This window comes from Pangasianodon hypophthalmus, chromosome 5, assembly GCF_027358585.1.
Source record: "Pangasianodon hypophthalmus isolate fPanHyp1 chromosome 5, fPanHyp1.pri, whole genome shotgun sequence".
In the NCBI taxonomy this organism is placed as follows: domain Eukaryota; kingdom Metazoa; phylum Chordata; class Actinopteri; order Siluriformes; family Pangasiidae; genus Pangasianodon; species Pangasianodon hypophthalmus.
In genome coordinates, this window is record NC_069714.1 from 24,411,405 (window position 1) to 24,428,381 (window position 16,977).

At 38.7% G+C, this 16,977-nt stretch overlaps 1 protein-coding gene across 5 annotated transcripts in view; it reads right to left on the minus strand.

Moving 5' to 3' along the window:
- The window catches only part of LOC113525658 (activin receptor type-1), a 45,863-nt gene that overhangs the window by 19,604 nt on the left and 9,282 nt on the right, over nt 1-16,977 (minus strand). Inside the window, exon 1 of one of the 5 annotated variants that reach the window (XM_053234230.1) lies at nt 16,825-16,952. The exons of the other annotated variants lie outside the window; for them this stretch is intronic. Coding sequence (XP_053090205.1) covers nt 16,825-16,838 — 14 coding nt within the window. The 5' untranslated portion in view covers nt 16,839-16,952. Of the gene's footprint in view, nt 1-16,824; nt 16,953-16,977 lie in introns of those variants that run through there. 5 annotated transcript variants of the gene reach the window in all.

Consider the following 16,977-nt stretch of genomic DNA (forward strand, 5'->3'; position numbering starts at 1 on the left):
AATTATCATAGCTTTAATTATTTGAGCTTTCGGTTGATTGCATCCAGAAAATACTGTGGCTAAGAAGAGTACAAACTCATCTTAGTCTTCTCAGTACGATGCAGAACTACAGCAGTTCTGCATGATAAACCCGAGACTTGAGCATTCCCGATATCTGATGTGCAAAAAACCCAACAGGAAGTGGTACAAATGGCTTGATCTTCTGAAGTGGTCCAGATTTATAGCAGTTTTGTGCTGTATGTAATTTTGGTATACTGCAATTGCTAAGCAAACATTAACAAGCTTTATTTTCCTTCACTGACCTCACAGTCTGTGTCAAAATATACTGTAGAAAAGGGATGGTCCAGTGAAAGGGTGGATGTAATTTCTGGACCAGAAAAAAATGCCAACTAAAGCCTATTATGAAACTAAAGTAAGCCATTGTATAGCAATACCGAGAATAACATGAGGGGTGTTTGAACCAGGATAATTATTACAGTATTTGAGACACTTTTAAACATTATAAACCACACCCTTAACATGAATGAGGAAACGGATGAGAGTATGAGGTTTCGAGCTCTGCGGGACACAAGCTCTTTTCCGGCTAGGCACAGAATCAACGGCAAGTTTAAAATCCTGAACTAAAGTGGGTCTCATGCCTTTCTGTCGTCCTGGCAACAAGGCACTGAGTGGCAAGCAGTGGGAAGACTGGAGCACTCCTATTGGCTAGCACAGAGTGAGAGAGAGAGAGAAAAGAGAGACAGAGAGAGAGAGAGAGAGAGAGAGAGAGAGAGAGAGACAGATAGACAGAGGAGGGGAGGCTGCCTGGCAGATAGAGTGGAGAAGCCAGACGTGAGAGGAAGAGGAGGAGGTGGAGGAGGAGGAGAGAGGGATAGACGCACAGCAGGACGGATGAGTGCAGAATTCAAGCGTGTTTCAGAGCCAGGATCCCTAAATTCAGCCCACTCACACACATGCCTTCCGACTTCATTTCAGTCATTTAGCCCGTACACACGCACGCACACACACACACAAACACACACACGCGTCAACACACAACTGAGTTTATAAAAGCCCACTCAAAATCTACTATCATCATCGTTGTTCTTGCACCATGATAAAATGCTAGCAGCTAAGAGCTCCCTCGTGACCTGTTTATTCCACACAAATCACTTATCTAGCTTATGTGTGTGGATGTGTGTGTGTGAGAGAGAGCTTTTGTGGCTGCCTGGATGCTCCCAGACATAAAAAATTAAGTGCGTCCTGTTAGTGTTAGCCTGGCGGCGTGGTGGATGCCCAGAGACCACATGCTGCTCATTTAATCAGGCCACAAATACACTCAGACTGAGGCAGACACACAGACACACACGCTCACAATCAGTGGCCGTTAGCAGCAGGAGCAGGGGCAAACTGTGGGGGTAAGCGAGGTGAATGAAGGGGCAGTGGGGCAGACCGAGAGCAAAGAGGGAATTCACGGAAATAGAACTACGTGAGGAAAGGGGGGCATTTTCTGCTTTCAATTAGGAGAATGAATACAGCTGGGGATTTCACTCAATTATCCCAAGAACTGGTAGAGGAAAACGGCAGGCAGTATATTGAGTGACCTGAATTTCCCTGTACACACTGACCTACGATGGCACATTACATCGCCCTTTAATTCTTATCTCAATATCTGCACACTTTGTTATTCCATTATTCCTTCACACTCTGAACCTGCTCTTAAAATCTCTCAACTGCTTCAACTATTAAAAAAAAAAAAGTAGATATAAACATTCTGCATTGGCTCTGAACTAGCGCAGCACTTCCCCATGTGTATGATACATCTCATTTATTTCCAGTGTGCTGACAGACATCTAGCTTGATGTTTAGCTACTGCTAGGATAGCCCCTCAAAATAATAACTTATTTTAACGGTAGCTTATTATGACGCTTGCTAGCTATTTAGCCATGTTATTGGAGCTATTTATGTTTAGCTAAACACACTCCACTTGTAGCCCTATGTTGCAGCACTAGCTAGAAAGAATATACTAGTTAGCAAGCTTTAGTAAACAGCTTTCGTTTTTTAATTATTAAAAAAATAATCACACATAACCCTCTAAATCCTCATGTAAGTAATGTTTTTTAACAGATTTCAGATTTATAGTACCTTTGATGTCAATCTTAATTTTACAGAGTGAGAGCTAACCATGACACACTAGCTATTTATGCTCATCTAGCCAGCTAGTGTATTTTAGGGTGTTACTAGCTAGCTTGTTATTCCTGTTTAGCTAACATACTCCAATGATAACCCTATGTTGCAATGCTAGATAGCTATTAAATACCAAGAAAACACTCTCTACTTTTACTGAACAGTTTTCCAACTTGTTTTGATTGATGATTTTACAATTTATTTCAACTTGTCACGTAAGTGAGACATGCGTATGATACCACATGGCCTTCATATTAGCAAGACAGATAACAATGTAGCCATTGAAACAGTATGTATGTCGCCAGGGTGGACCACTCCTTTCCCCATCCTGACTAACTGTAAACACAGTAAATGTGATATGTCAACTGTGGTTTACTAAAAATGCAGGATATTACCATTACAACGTCCATAGATTCATCCCGCAAGCATCAAGTGCTTCATGTAACCTTCAATGCCAGTAATTTCAAGCACAACAACAGCTTAGGGGGTGAGTTTAAGGGCAATTTTACAGCTATTAGTCTGTTTGCTGAGTCAAAATCAAATCAAAATGGATACTTTTGGCTTGTTTGCTATTTGGATTGGTGGCAGCCTGCAAATAATTCATAATTCAAACCAACAAGCAAAAATATTAAAATTTTTCCACAGGGCATGCAGGACTGAAAAAATATAGGGCATATGAAAAAAGGTAAATTAAACTTTGGCAAGGACATTTTTTAGGAAAAAAAAATCCCTCAAAGACAGAGAACTCTGAGCACTAAATAAATGATTCAATATATATTTATAAAAATGACTAGTTTTATTGCATCCAGCATTTTTTTTCCATCTCTGACACAAATATCCAGAATGTTGCGTTTCTATAGCGCTACAGCTCTGTCCATTAGCTCAGGTTGCTCCTCGTGGATCAATTTAGCAGCTTGCATCTACAAAAAAAAAAAAATGCTGCCTGCAGCCCGTAATACAGCATGTCTGGTTCGCTTCCTGGAGTTGGGTCAATTGAGTCGAACTGCTTTCTTACTGCAACGAAACCACACTAGAGCTGGAAGCAGACCGAGACCACCTCTGTCACTCATTCTTGTCTGCACCTGAGTGAGACTGCTGTGCTCTCACCTGCATAAACGAACCTCGCTGAGAAGGTAAACGCACCAGGGTTTGATGGAGACAGACTAAATTCTGCATATGTGAAATTGCCCTTATTCTGGGATGCTCCTTTAAAGGGTTTTTCAAGTTAAATCCACATCTACATAGTAAGTGTAGAGCAGAAGTAAACAAGGTGAGTAATTTTTCTAAACAAAAATACTGCAGAATCACCTCAAGCATTGAATAAATCATTTTTTTTAATACCAAACACCCGGACATATTCGCAGCACACATCCCAGGAGGTTCAGCTGATATTTTCAGCTAAGAGAAAAACAGTCAGCTAAGTGGAGGTGAGGCAGAAATACATAAACAAACCCTCAGCCACCCAACACCAAACTCTATCAGGTACAACCTTTCAATTTATAGCGCTGCTTTATTTTAAAATTGAATGGTCTGCTCATTATTCCTTTTATTTCCCTCACTAAAGGGTTAGCAATAATCCCATATATAGAAATATTGTTCTCGACTAAGCAAACCTGAACTAACAAGCACCAAAAAAAAAAAAAAAAAAAAATCACAGCTGAAGTTCTTGCTTCGGTGATAGTCATCAGTTCAAGCGTAGTTTGAATTGGCTCACCTCCCATCCAGCTTTCACGGCTCAGCTGTAATTAAAGCTTTTCTTTCCGTCTCTCTTTATTCAGGCGATAAAATGTGCCATGCCTTTGCAGGTGGCTGCTTATTTGGTCTAATTAAAACCATTACAGGCATTATTTACCCAAACCCTGGCACAGACAGAACTGACATTACTGACACATGGCACCTTGTGAAATCACAGTAAACCTCCTGCTTCCAGCCAGGAACAGAAATCTCAGCTGGACATAGCATTTTGAATGCAAAAAAAAGTGAATAAACCTAATTGGTGGGACGAATAAAACTCACCTGGTATTAGAGTCATAAAAGATTTGGGACAAATAGGTTATTTTTTTTGTAATAGCATGTCAAAGTTAGCAGTCTAAAGAAGAAAGAGCAGATGTCAAAGATGAGTTCTTCGATTTCTCACCCTCTTTTACTTCTCTCATCAATCTCTCTAATTCACTTCCTCTTTCTCAGTGTGTTCTTCCCTCCCATTTTCTTCATCTCCTTCCTCAATTTTATCTCCCTCGCCATTTTTCTAATCTCTTTCACCTTGTATCATCTCCTTCTCTGCTTTTTCTCTCTGCCTATTTTCTATCTTCCTGTCTATTGTCTTCTTTCGTTTCTTTTTCCAGCCCACCCTCAGTCAGATCAGGTCAGTCAGCTCTGTTCCTCCGCACCTCCTTATCCTGGATCTGATATCAGTGTCTTGCAGTCAGTCAGTCCACTGGGGGGTTGGGGGTAGGGGCGAGACTAGATGAGAGGCGAGATCAAACCCAGACAGTTCAGTAAAGAACATGCGCTCTGTCGCTCTGGAGAAAGAAAGAGACGCTGTACTCGAGTCAAACGGGGCCAAAGCTGGCCAGACGCTTAGGGCTCCAGTGAGATCTGAGGGAAGTTTTTTTTTTTTTTTTAGTTCTCGCAACCTGAAAGAATCTGCAGAAGTTCATGCTCAGCACTGCCTTGTGTAGACCTGTCTGATCTCTGTTCTTTTTTCAGAACATTATTATTGACGCCACAGGCTGAGTAGCTAACCACTAAAAATCATGCAGTCTGTTAACAACCAGTGTCAATTAGCATCAGGAAGTAGAAAGAATAAAGTACATGACTAATTAGCTATGCTACATCTTGTTTAAAAAAAAAAAAATTATGCTTGCTAGAATATTTTCTTGTTTTGACTTGCAGTACTCATTTGTACATGTATGCACTTAGTCCTAGATAAGATTGGTGCTGGGTAAGTAGATGCGCTTGAGAAAATGCTCTTGGGCATACAGGATGCTCATCAGCAACCTTCTGAACCCCAGGAGAAATAAGACACCCTATATTCTTAAGGGTTCTTCGACTGTCCCCTTATAGGAACCCAACAGACTGTTTTCATATCAGAAAGAGTTCCAAGTATAGCCATTTCAAGAGGCTAAGAACCTGTAATTATCCAATGACCCCTTCAAGAACCCTTTAAGAACCACTTCTTTAAGAGTGTACCAAGTAACAAGAACCTTTAGCTACATTTTAAATGTCTGGCAGGTTTTGTGTATTAACAAACAAAATAATTAGCAATGATGTGGAGTTTGTACCACACAACTTCCCAGTTAATACATAGACTCTTGGAAGTTAAGACTTTAAACTTAGAAGTCTCAGAACCCTTAACTCTTAAAGAACCCTTAGTAACAGGTACCAAGGCAGTTAGCGAAATTGTGAATGCTTTAATATCTAATTCAAGGTATTAAGAAGAAAACAAATTTACCAGTAACTTGGAGTTTGTACCTCACACTTTCCTAGTTAATACATGCACTTTTAATAAAAGAGGGTTCTTCAATGTTTCATGAACGTTTTGTTACCCAACACCAATATTATCCAGGACCCATCACAGTGTACTTGTTTGCCGAGAGTAGAGAACAGTATAAGCAATGCAACAACAGTAAAACCAATAGTAATGGACAAAAATATATTTAAATGTGTGTTAAACTGTCTTTCATTATGTTAACTTGTTTTTAAGCAGCGTTAGTATTATGACTGAAGTAGAACAAAAACAAGACATAACTAATTAAACCACATAAGATTATACTGCCTTTAATGTAATCTATAACTGTCTACACATGATTGAAATGTGTACAATTAGAAGATTTGGTGATTTTGTGCAATTTCTGTTGAGCAAATGGGTCGACGAAGTTCATTCGTGTGAGTGGACAATGACAAATTTTTACTGTATTCACGCGTCTGCACAAGCAGTTGAGTGAGTAATGATGCGTCGAGTTTGTGGCGGCACTGTGTCCTAAATTCTCAGTTTTTAAACCCATGCACCCTTGATGAGCTGAGGACTACTAGTGCACCAAAGGACGAGCACTAATTTAGCAGTGTCATTTAGGGATTTTTATATTTATATCTACTTCATTATATACCATAACATTTTTTCTGTACCAGTCCAGGTGGACTCGGATTATGCTTTTGACACTTTACCAACACACTGAGATGCTGAGTCACTGAACATGCTCAACCACACACTACACACACACATACAGAGAGAGGGGAGGTGGGGTGGGGGGGAGGACCAGACAGACAGCAGTGTTACAGGTGAGAGGGAAGAAAGTCAGTAGAGATTTGATGGGAGAGAGAAAGAGCAAGAGAGAGGAAGAGCAAGAGAGAGGAAGAGCAAGAAAGGGCTGAGTCAGAGCTGGAGACAGAGAGATAGAAGGGGGGGTAAGACAGAGAGACAGAGTCTGTCTCTAGTGTCGCATTGACCCAGACACTTTCAACACTAGAGACAGACTCTGTCACCCACTCAGCTGTGCACACACACAGACACACACACAGATAGACAGACACACACACACACACACACGCAATTCTAATCATCCCAGCTATAGAACCAGGAACAAGTGATGACGACATGACTTACTGTGAGAAATCACGTCAAAGTATGATTTTCTCTGCATATCATGAATAGCACGTTTCTAGAACATTTTGTTTTAACTTCTGTTACATGTTCATATTATGAGATTTTTAATAGTACAATATACTACAACATACTACATTCTGACAGCCCTAGTATTGCACATCATTAAAGTGCCCTCAAATTTTCTAATACTGTGTTATTTAATATACACACACCAAACTCCAGAGCAGCAATGAACCTGAACTGACCTCAGCCCCAGACACAATCAATACTCTTCTTCTGCTTTGTCTTCTTTCTTTGGCTTGAGAATTTTAATTTTAAAACACTGCCAGAATTTTAAGTACAAAGATGTATGTATAACAGTATAAATCAGGGCAAACAAGTGAAAAAAAAATCATTTAAAAAATAACAACTTGTCCAGTCTTAAATAGTAGAATAAACAGAGGAGTGTGTGGATGTGAGAAGTCGCTCCAAGACCGTCTCACGCTGGTGAGATCAGTGTGATCATCTCATCTCCTGATGATTCACTGCTTGTTTTTTCCCCTCCCCATATATTTCATCTTTATTTGTTCTGGCAAGCCCAAAGTGTTAGCACCATGTGGGACACCATTTAGGGACATGAACAGAACCCGAGTGTGTCATCATTCAACAAACACGAACAGAGGGAGGGAGAAAAAAAAATACCGTCAACACAACACAGACTGCTAGCTCATGCTAACAACAGAAAACAAAGACCTAACAGGGTTTTTACTTATTACAGCCTGTTAGATGAACTAAACACATGTGTGAATTCAACCAATATCTGTTTGTTGGTGAAAAGAGATTAACCTACAAGCTTTTTCTTGCCCTTAGGGAGATTGGGTTTGCAGTTGCTTGTAGGTTACAAGGGGTACAGCAACCAGTCATACCATTACACACCACTATTCACTCAGTCTGAGGAATGCACTCAAATGCTAATGCCCCTCATTCCCTTTCACCTATGAGCTTACAGTTGTCAGCTGCAGCTTTAGATAGTTTTCTTTCAGACACACACACCCATGTAGCCAATGCTATTCCTCTGTGAACCATGCTGTATCCGTCACAACCAGCTCCACTGCTCAAATACTCTTCAGAATTTCGTAATATTTATATAATCAAATGCAAAAATAAAGGTCAGGATTTAAAATGACGTTTTAACAAGTGTTCAGTCACTGGCCACGTCAAAGGCGCATTAGAGTCAAGCATGCACGTTAGTATGCCCTTGTTTTAAACTTCTTCTCTGTGTTTTTAGGTGTGAATGAAGCGTAAAATCCATAGAAATTCGTTGAAATCACAAAAAACTTTCTACACTCGGAGCAATTTATTTGAAATCATAATCTACAAAGATGTAATACTTGTGTGACCTATAGCTGCATAGCAAAATGTTTGTTCACTATAAATACTCATTCTACACCACCATGGGAAAGAAAATAAACATAAATATACTGATTATCCACTGTCCCACTGTCTCATGTCCCTTTTTTAGGTGAACGGTTTTGTAATTACAGCTGGCCCAATCCTTCCCGATGTATAAAATGATTCGCCACTGGCTGGGGAAACATTAATGTTAATGTCCATTAAGAGATTCAAATCAAACAATTGTGTTAAGCCTGATGAAAATGCAAGATAAACTTGCTTGGAATGACTTGTTGCGTGCAACAACCTAACTAGGTAGCTAGCTCTCAAACTAGGCTAATGCCATTCATTATTAAACATTAAACAGATAATATCACCATGCTGGATTTGCCAGAACAGTTCTCAGTAATAAATAACGGAAGAAAATGTTTATCTCTGTGGATATTAAATAAAAATATCATTGAACCGCAGTTTTACTGTTTTGCTGCCCGTTTGTTAGCAAACCTATATATTGTGATTATATATATATATATATATATATATATATATTGTGTTTAGTAGCAATGCTTTCAATTATTTTGATATATTTTTTTTGTCACATCACCCATATGGTAATTTCAGATGGACATCTTGAGCACTTTAGTTAAAGATTGCTAATTTTATCTTATCTTAGTAGAAAGTATCAGATGATACTCAAGTTTTCAATATCAGGATAAAAGGTGATATCATGGCATCTCTAGTGCTAATGATCATTTTATTTGTGGCTGTATCACATTATAGGGTCATTAATATTCAAATGCATTTCAATATCTTAAACCATTTAATATTTAAAATTCAGAAGCACCTTACAAAAAAATTCAAAAGCACCTTTGGGCCTCACACGACAGAGAGAATGTCTTTTATCTTCATTTGTATCCCCAAATAAAATATATATTCTCCACAAGCCAAATCCACCTCACTTCCACTCACTTTGATTCTGATTTGCTCTCTTCGCTGAAATGTGAAGCAAGCTCTACTTAGTTTCACAGCAAGAACCCAAACCACAGGATATAACTAATTCAGGACAAAACCCAAGAGGCACCGGCATTTCAGCACCTCATCACACTGTAACACTACCAGGTGTGAGTGCTGATGCTTCTCTGGTTATGGGAATGCCAAAAGTGAAAAAGTAGGGAGGGAAAAAAGAAAAAAAAAAACGCAGCCACCACAACAAAGACATGCGACAAACATTTTGATGCATCACAGCCTACTGGCCTCGCATCTCTACACATCACTTATTACAACCTGAAGAGTGAATCATTCACTAATCAGAGAGCGGACAAAGATACCAGCCTAACACTAATTACACCCATGTGTCACAGGACTCGAGGGAAATGGGAGCCACTTGTGTAATTAGCAGCAAAATGGCTGTATTAGGGCAAGCTACATAAAACATGCTTTAATATCCAAATCCGAAATGTCTTTTAGGGCTTTTAGGGTATGATATCCTAGTAATATAACAGTATTAATGAACCATTTTAAAAACCACACAAGCCGGTGGGGAAAATTAAAGGAACGTTCTTTGTAACAAAAGTCTCTTTGCACACCCTTTTATATCTAACAAAAAAGGAAACAATAGATCAAATCCCATAACTGTGCTTCTTTCTGAGAAAGATATTTTGGAGAATTATTATTATTATTTTTTTTTATAAAATCACTTAGGCTGTCAGTATTTATCATGTTGTAGCTATAAGCTGAATAAGAGATTGGCCGTGAGGAAATGAGGCTGTGAGCCAGAAAAAGAAAAAAAAAAAAAAACCTAACTAGTGCAACAGTGTGCATTTCTGTTTAGCCAAAAATAGATAATTGTTTCTGGTCAACACTGTCATGTCCTTCAGTGCCACTGGGTAAGATAAAGTTAGGAACATGTTAGATGTGGCAGCACAGGTAGCAGTGTAACTTGTTTACAACAGTAGCATCCCCTGCGCAGAGAAATGGAGGTTGCTGTAGCATGATTTAAGGTAAATCCAGTGGAAGAGGGTTGTGATTTTTTTTTTTTTTTCAAACAAAAAAGAATGAGAACTACTGGTGTAACAAAGATGATCAGTTTTTTTTTTTTGTTTTTTTTTTTAAAAAGTCAAAGTTGAGGTAACTGCCCAATTATTCACCATGACTAACCGTGAAACTCTAACAACCTATCACGAGTATGAGTAGATATCATCAGTCAGTGCGCTTGATTTTTTTTTTTTCATAGAATTCATAGGATTCATGAAATCTGGCTTGTTAATCTGCATATCAAGGGGCAATCTCCTGATACAATGATTTCATTCATAGCTAATGACATTTTCTGAACTGTACAAGAAATATCAGAACTTTGAAGATGAACTTGGCTTAATTCATGATCATATTCATATACTCTTCCATAAATATTCTTCCAAAAAAGCTTCTTAGATATTAGATGAGATATCCCCATAGACTTCTAATAAAGCAGCAGGTTAAAGCAGCAGTCCCTAAGGCGCCATTCTTTAAAACTAGTTTTGTATATCGACTCTGCTTTGTGTATCAACAGTGTGTAGTGCATTAGCTTCCACTTCTGTCCTCTTCTGTAATTAAGGGCTGGATCTCAGTCCCAGATCTAATTTGGTCAGCCATGAGACAGCTAGGGACACACTAATCCATGTGAACACTCTTGCAGTTTGCAAAAAGCGAGCCAAAAAACAATTAAGCCGGTGTTTTATGACCGTGTGAAGGCTGAGGACTGGTGGGCCTAACTCACACAGTCACCATGGCTATGGATTCAACATCACATCACAACAAGGCCAATTCAAACACACTCTCCACAACCTGCACTCATGTCAACTTACTAAGGAATGTACAAACAAACCTTTAGCGAAAAAAAAAAAAAAACTAAAAACTAAAAGCAGGAGGAAAGAAAGGTGTTTATCATCATCTCTGGCTCAGGGCTGAAGATATTCCACACTGGCTACATCCAAAGATTTTTGTCCATTTTCAATTATAGATTCTAAGTAACCTGATAACTGTTCAAATTCTCGGGTGGCATGCTGGTTACATGTAATCTGAACCATGTGCACATCTATGCAATCAGTTTGTCAACATGAACATGACAACAAAAAGCTGTCTGACAAGTAGTTAATGTTCGGTCTTAAACATGTGTTTTTAAAAAGTCTTGAAACTGAACAGACAGTGAGAAGATAAATCTGTGTCCGGTATCATTCTGCTTTAAAATATGCTATTTAAAATCTTCTGAAATCTATCCAACGTTCATCAGGACATTAAAGCATAACGGACGCAAAGATGTCGACTGAGAAAGTAATCAAACTCAAAGTTTTAAAACTCCTGTCCTCTAATTTAACAGATTTCTTAAACACACTATTCACGTCATTCAGTTGGACAGCAATATATTTGGATTGGTCTCAATCAATTTACATGATACCAAGGCAGGCATGGACATGACAATATGGTCTCACACGTGCAAATTTGTAACAATTCACATGAAAAGTTGCAAAGGTTACAAGCAGTGTTGGGGGAAGGTGATCTTTTCTCTGTTCATACCTTTTCTTATGATTTAATTCATATGAAAATGAACAAAAAATAACAATTAAGCTTTTTGTTGTGAGAATCTGGATTAATAACAGTTTAAATGTGCTGAATGTAAATGTACAGACCAAGTCTGATAAGGACTTTATGTAGTGGGCAATATGTAAGACATAAAATACTTGGGGGTATACTGTTTTAGGAAAATGATCAATTATGGTGTGGTGTGATGTGGCCCAAATTACTTTCCTATAACAGAACATCCTGAAGTGTTTTATTCCTCTTATACCACAGCAATTTGCCAACTATTACAGTTAATGAATTAATTAAAGAATAGCACATCATATTTTTTATCCATTTACAGTGACCTTAAATGCTGTGCAATCCCTGCAAAGCAAATCTATTTCCTGTTATCACTTACATTATAGAAGCTACATGTATACACAGCTGTTCCCTCAGCAGCCTCTCTTTTCTTCTATCTCTTCACTATTGTGAAGACTTTCCCATGGTGGAACACTTCGTCTCTGACGCTTACAAAGTGCTGACACTGGAGAGTCCTTCAAAAAAATGCTAAAACTCCACCATATCAACAGTCATATGCATTTTTAATTCATTTATGCATAATGTTCACTGTGTAAGCTGCTACTATAGAAATGATAACGCATTAGAAAGAGCTCATTAATATAATCCTTGCAGCTGTAACTACTGTCAGAGCTACTGTTACAGAAAATTAATCAACACCTTTTGACCAATCAGAATATAGCATTTAACAGTGCGGTGGTAGGAGGCAAAAATAACACACCAGAATATTTGAAGATGTTTTCATGTAGCACCAAATGGGGTTTGAGCACTAACAGTTTAGGTTTAACACATGGGAAAAAATTTAAATTTAAAATTTTTAATAAATAATGTTAACAATATATCAATAAAGTAAGGGAATTTTTGGAAATCCATTATTACTGTGCACAACGTTAGAGTTGGTCAGTGTTGTAAAAGTACAGATGACACTGCAATACTGTTAAAAAAAAGCATACAGCAACACAGTATATCGTGATAACCATATCATATCTTTTTATTGCCTACCCTTAACGTAGTCATGCTTATTGATAAACGACTTTCGAGGCTTACTGGCAGTGCAGGAGTTATAACCATCTCCACACAAGCAAAAGAATATAAATCATTCCTATTGATTATCCGTCCCCTGACAGAAAGCCATCTTTTTGTGTCTGAGGGAGTTTTTGGCATGATGTCTGCATTCTGGCGATGCACTCCTTCTGTCCCTCCATCATCCCTTCCTCCAGAGCCTACGTGTCTGTGCCGGGCTCCAGAATGCCCTGCAGTGTGTTATCTCCAGCTGGGATCTTCAGCTCACACACACACACACACACACACACACACACACACACACACACACACACACACACACACACACTCTCTCCCCCTCTCCTGCCTGTCCTTGCTAAAACAAATGTGCACAGTAAACACAATCTACTGCAGTACCAGAATGACCTATATAGTTACTGCAATGTACAATTTAGTATAGTTATCCAGTAAAAAAAAAAAAAAAAAAAAAAAGCCGTCATCAGCATTCTCTCCATAGCGTCTGTGCCCTGAATATAGTCCCTATAGATATGACAAACGTCTTGTGAGCCTAAAAACTACCATCACTGTAGCCATGTGCTTCCTCTTTCCCTGAGTCTGCTGCATCAGCAATGCTGGGAACTACATATGTAATATCTCTGTATTCAGATCTCCATTTATCTCCATACGCAAGCCCCGCTTCTCGGCAGCGAGGTGAAATAGGTTGATCAGATTACATAAAACGAGGAGAAATATCTACACTAGATCTAACTCGAAAAGCCTTCATTGATAAAGTGCTTGCCAAGATAATCCTGTAATAGCAAACACTGCATTTAGTGTCCTACATAAACACATTTTGCTTTAATTATAGTGTACATTTTTCTAACACTACACATCCATCTCCTATTCATGTCCTTATACACTATTAACCAGCTGGAGCCAGAAATATTACTAATACCTGCTTCCCAAGGCTAGGTTGTTCATGTTCATTTGACTGCAATAAGCATCTGTAACAAAATTTAATTCATCAAACAGCCTTAAAATTAAACTTACAGGGTTCACGTAGAAGCTATACAAGACAGTATTAGCTTATAATCAACACTGTAGGACAAGTTGTGGGTCAAATCACATACTCCTGAACTAATTCATAGCATATAGAATATACTTTCTTGCTCAAGTTTGTACACGGATGCTTTGTTAATACACAACACTGTAATGTATCTACAGGAAACTCAATAAAAAACGCACATATTAAAAAAAAAAAAGAAAAGAAAAAAGTTCCAGACTCCTTGCAACCTGAATTTAGCTAGCTAGCTTATCCAACAGTACTACATATGCCACAATACATATTGTAAATGATTTTAATGTACAGTTTTAAAGTGATATCATAGTCAGTCATGTTGTTTCTATCCATTATTTGGAGGACCCTGCTGCTAGCCAACGGGGAAATAGGAAATTAGCATTAGCTAGCTAATACCTGAGGCTAATGATTTTCTCAGCCAGCTTGTACTCTTTTATATAGACAAAATTGTTTGTAATATCAACATTTCCCTCAGGTGTATTGGTAAATTATTAAGAAAAGGCACTAAATGGCTAGAATTACACTGTGATTGCACGTAGCATCAATCACCAACTGAATCTATGTGTTCTGCCATGTTGAGAAACAACAACACTACATTAGTGTTGCATTTAACAAATAAATAAATAAAAATAAAAACTTGCTATCAGAAAATGTTAACCTCCAAAGTAGTGAAAACCATAAGAATGGGACATTTATGTCGTAATTCCTTGTAAACACAGTGAGCGTGCAATCTAAGATGAAGCTAAGGTCTAAGTGGCTAGTCACAGACCGATATGAGCTTTAGCACTCCATAATCCCATTCTAAACTAACATCTCTGGCAGAGAGACGGCAAATCAAAGCATATGAAACATCTGTGGCATGTATGCTGTAAAACAAAGCAGCCACATCACACACATATGTTTAACTTTAGTAAGCCACAAGCTGCTGCCTTGATTTTAAGGCGAATGTTTTTGCTTGAGATGTCACGTTTATAACCTTATGGCAGTTTGCATAGAAAAATCTGGTACGTGTGCATTTTCTGATGCTAGTGTGTGCTGTAAAGTCATATGACAGACAGCTGAAGTCTTTCAAAACTATTACTGCAGAAATCGGTCAATGTTCTGTAGCCGGCCATTCATTTAACTGTAAATTAAACTCCACAGACCCCCTCCATAAATGTGTGCAATAATATTATCTATTTATTGAAGCCATATAGCCTTTAATTCCTGAACTTTCCACCCACAGAACACATTAGGTCCAAGCTGACGTTGAGTTTTTGAGGTTTGGATTAAACCTAATCTATTCAAGTGACCTGTCAAAGAGATTTATGACTATAAGAATTCAGTAATCAATACAATTATGTGATTTTGTGTGATATTTACCACTGTACCTAAATTACGGACTACCTCACTATGCTTCACGGACCCCGCTTTGAGAGCCACTTATATAAACAGAAGCATGAGATATGGAAAAATATCGTATTGTGATACATTTTGACGATCATATTTATTTATATGCACTATTTCGTTTTGCTGGAAAAAGTATATATATGTATAAAGTGGAAAAATTAGACATTTGATCCAAAAACTATTTAACGTCCAATCAGCTGCTTGCTAGAATAATTAGCTCTACTGTATTGAGCTGCACAATAAGGACCAAAAAAGCATATTATTATTATTATTATTATTATTATTATTAAAACACTGCAAACTTACTGTTGGAGTGGCATGCATAAAAAGATTGCAATGAATTAATTTAATCAAAATTTTGGTTCTTTTTTGTTATCAAGGCAAAACCATGATCAAAATACGCACAAAAAAAAAAAAAAAAAAACTTATCTGGAATTTCTGAGAGGTTCAAATGTGATTCGTTAGAGTCCTAATATGTATACTGCAGGTTTCTGTGATCAGTAGTGCAAAAACTCAAATCGCAATTAACAAATGATATACTGTGCAACTTGAATGCAATTGGTCCTGACGATATTGCATGTATCGCGATATCGATATCACGCAGCCACTGTTATACAGACTCTGTATATTGAAACCTAGATTTTGTCTTTGTTTTGACTGAAAAAACATCATGGAACCACCACGTCTAGCACATGTTAGACATTAACGTCTAATGATAGCAAAACATTTGGCAAGCAGGAAAACACAAGACTAGAGCTGTGAAAACGAGAGCAGAGAGGAAACCTGGTGAGAGAAGGAGGAGAACAGTGCAGCAGTGAAGCTAAAGGAGACAGAAAATAAACAGAAACTCAGAGGAAAGAGAGAGAGCCAGAGAGAAGACAGTGAGTGAGATAGCTCATAAAATGTGCATTGCAGACTGTCTCCAGTGCAGTCTGGGGGTAATGGGAGCAAGAGGAGCCTGGAGCGCTACACACACACACACACACACACACACACACACACACGCGACTCTCTGTCTCCTTCCCAATCTTTCACCACACTACTCTCTCTCTTTCAAACACACACACACACACAGGGACACCGCATGACGCAGAAATCAATAACTGCACTCCAGAGCCCACTGAAGGAGAGGGAAGCACCAGAGCAGCAACCACACAACTGGGACTTGTGTGTGTCTGTATGTGAGAGAGAGAGAGAGAGAGAGTGTGTGTATGTGTGTGTGTGTGTGTGTGTGTGTGTGTAGCTGCACAGTCCCCCTCTGTCTCACTTCCTGCCTGTGTGCCATCAGGGCGGCAGCAGTCCCTTCTCCCTCTCTCTCCCTCTCTTTCCCACAGATGGACAGACTCACTCCGTTATGTCGAGGCTGCGGAAAGGCTTATGATTACTAAAGGCTGAAGGATTTGAGACTAAAAATATCACTCAGACAGAAGGGCCAGCGCAAATCTGGACTGAACAATGAGACCAACCAAAAACAGGCAAAACAAGAAACCCACATACTGAGCTCTCCTTCTCCATCTCTCTTTCCTATTCAGTCTCTCTCTCTCTCTCTTTCTTTTTCTGAGCTAATCTGAATTTAAAAGTAAAAGCTTGGACTTACTGGCATGTCAGCATGCGCACACACACTCTCAGACGTGCGAGGCTCAGTCTGCGCTGATGAATCCTAAAAGAGATCTGCCTGCTTCTCTGCCGTACAGTGTGCCTGCCAAGTACTGCCTCCTTCTCTTTCTCTCTCATATACAACACACATACA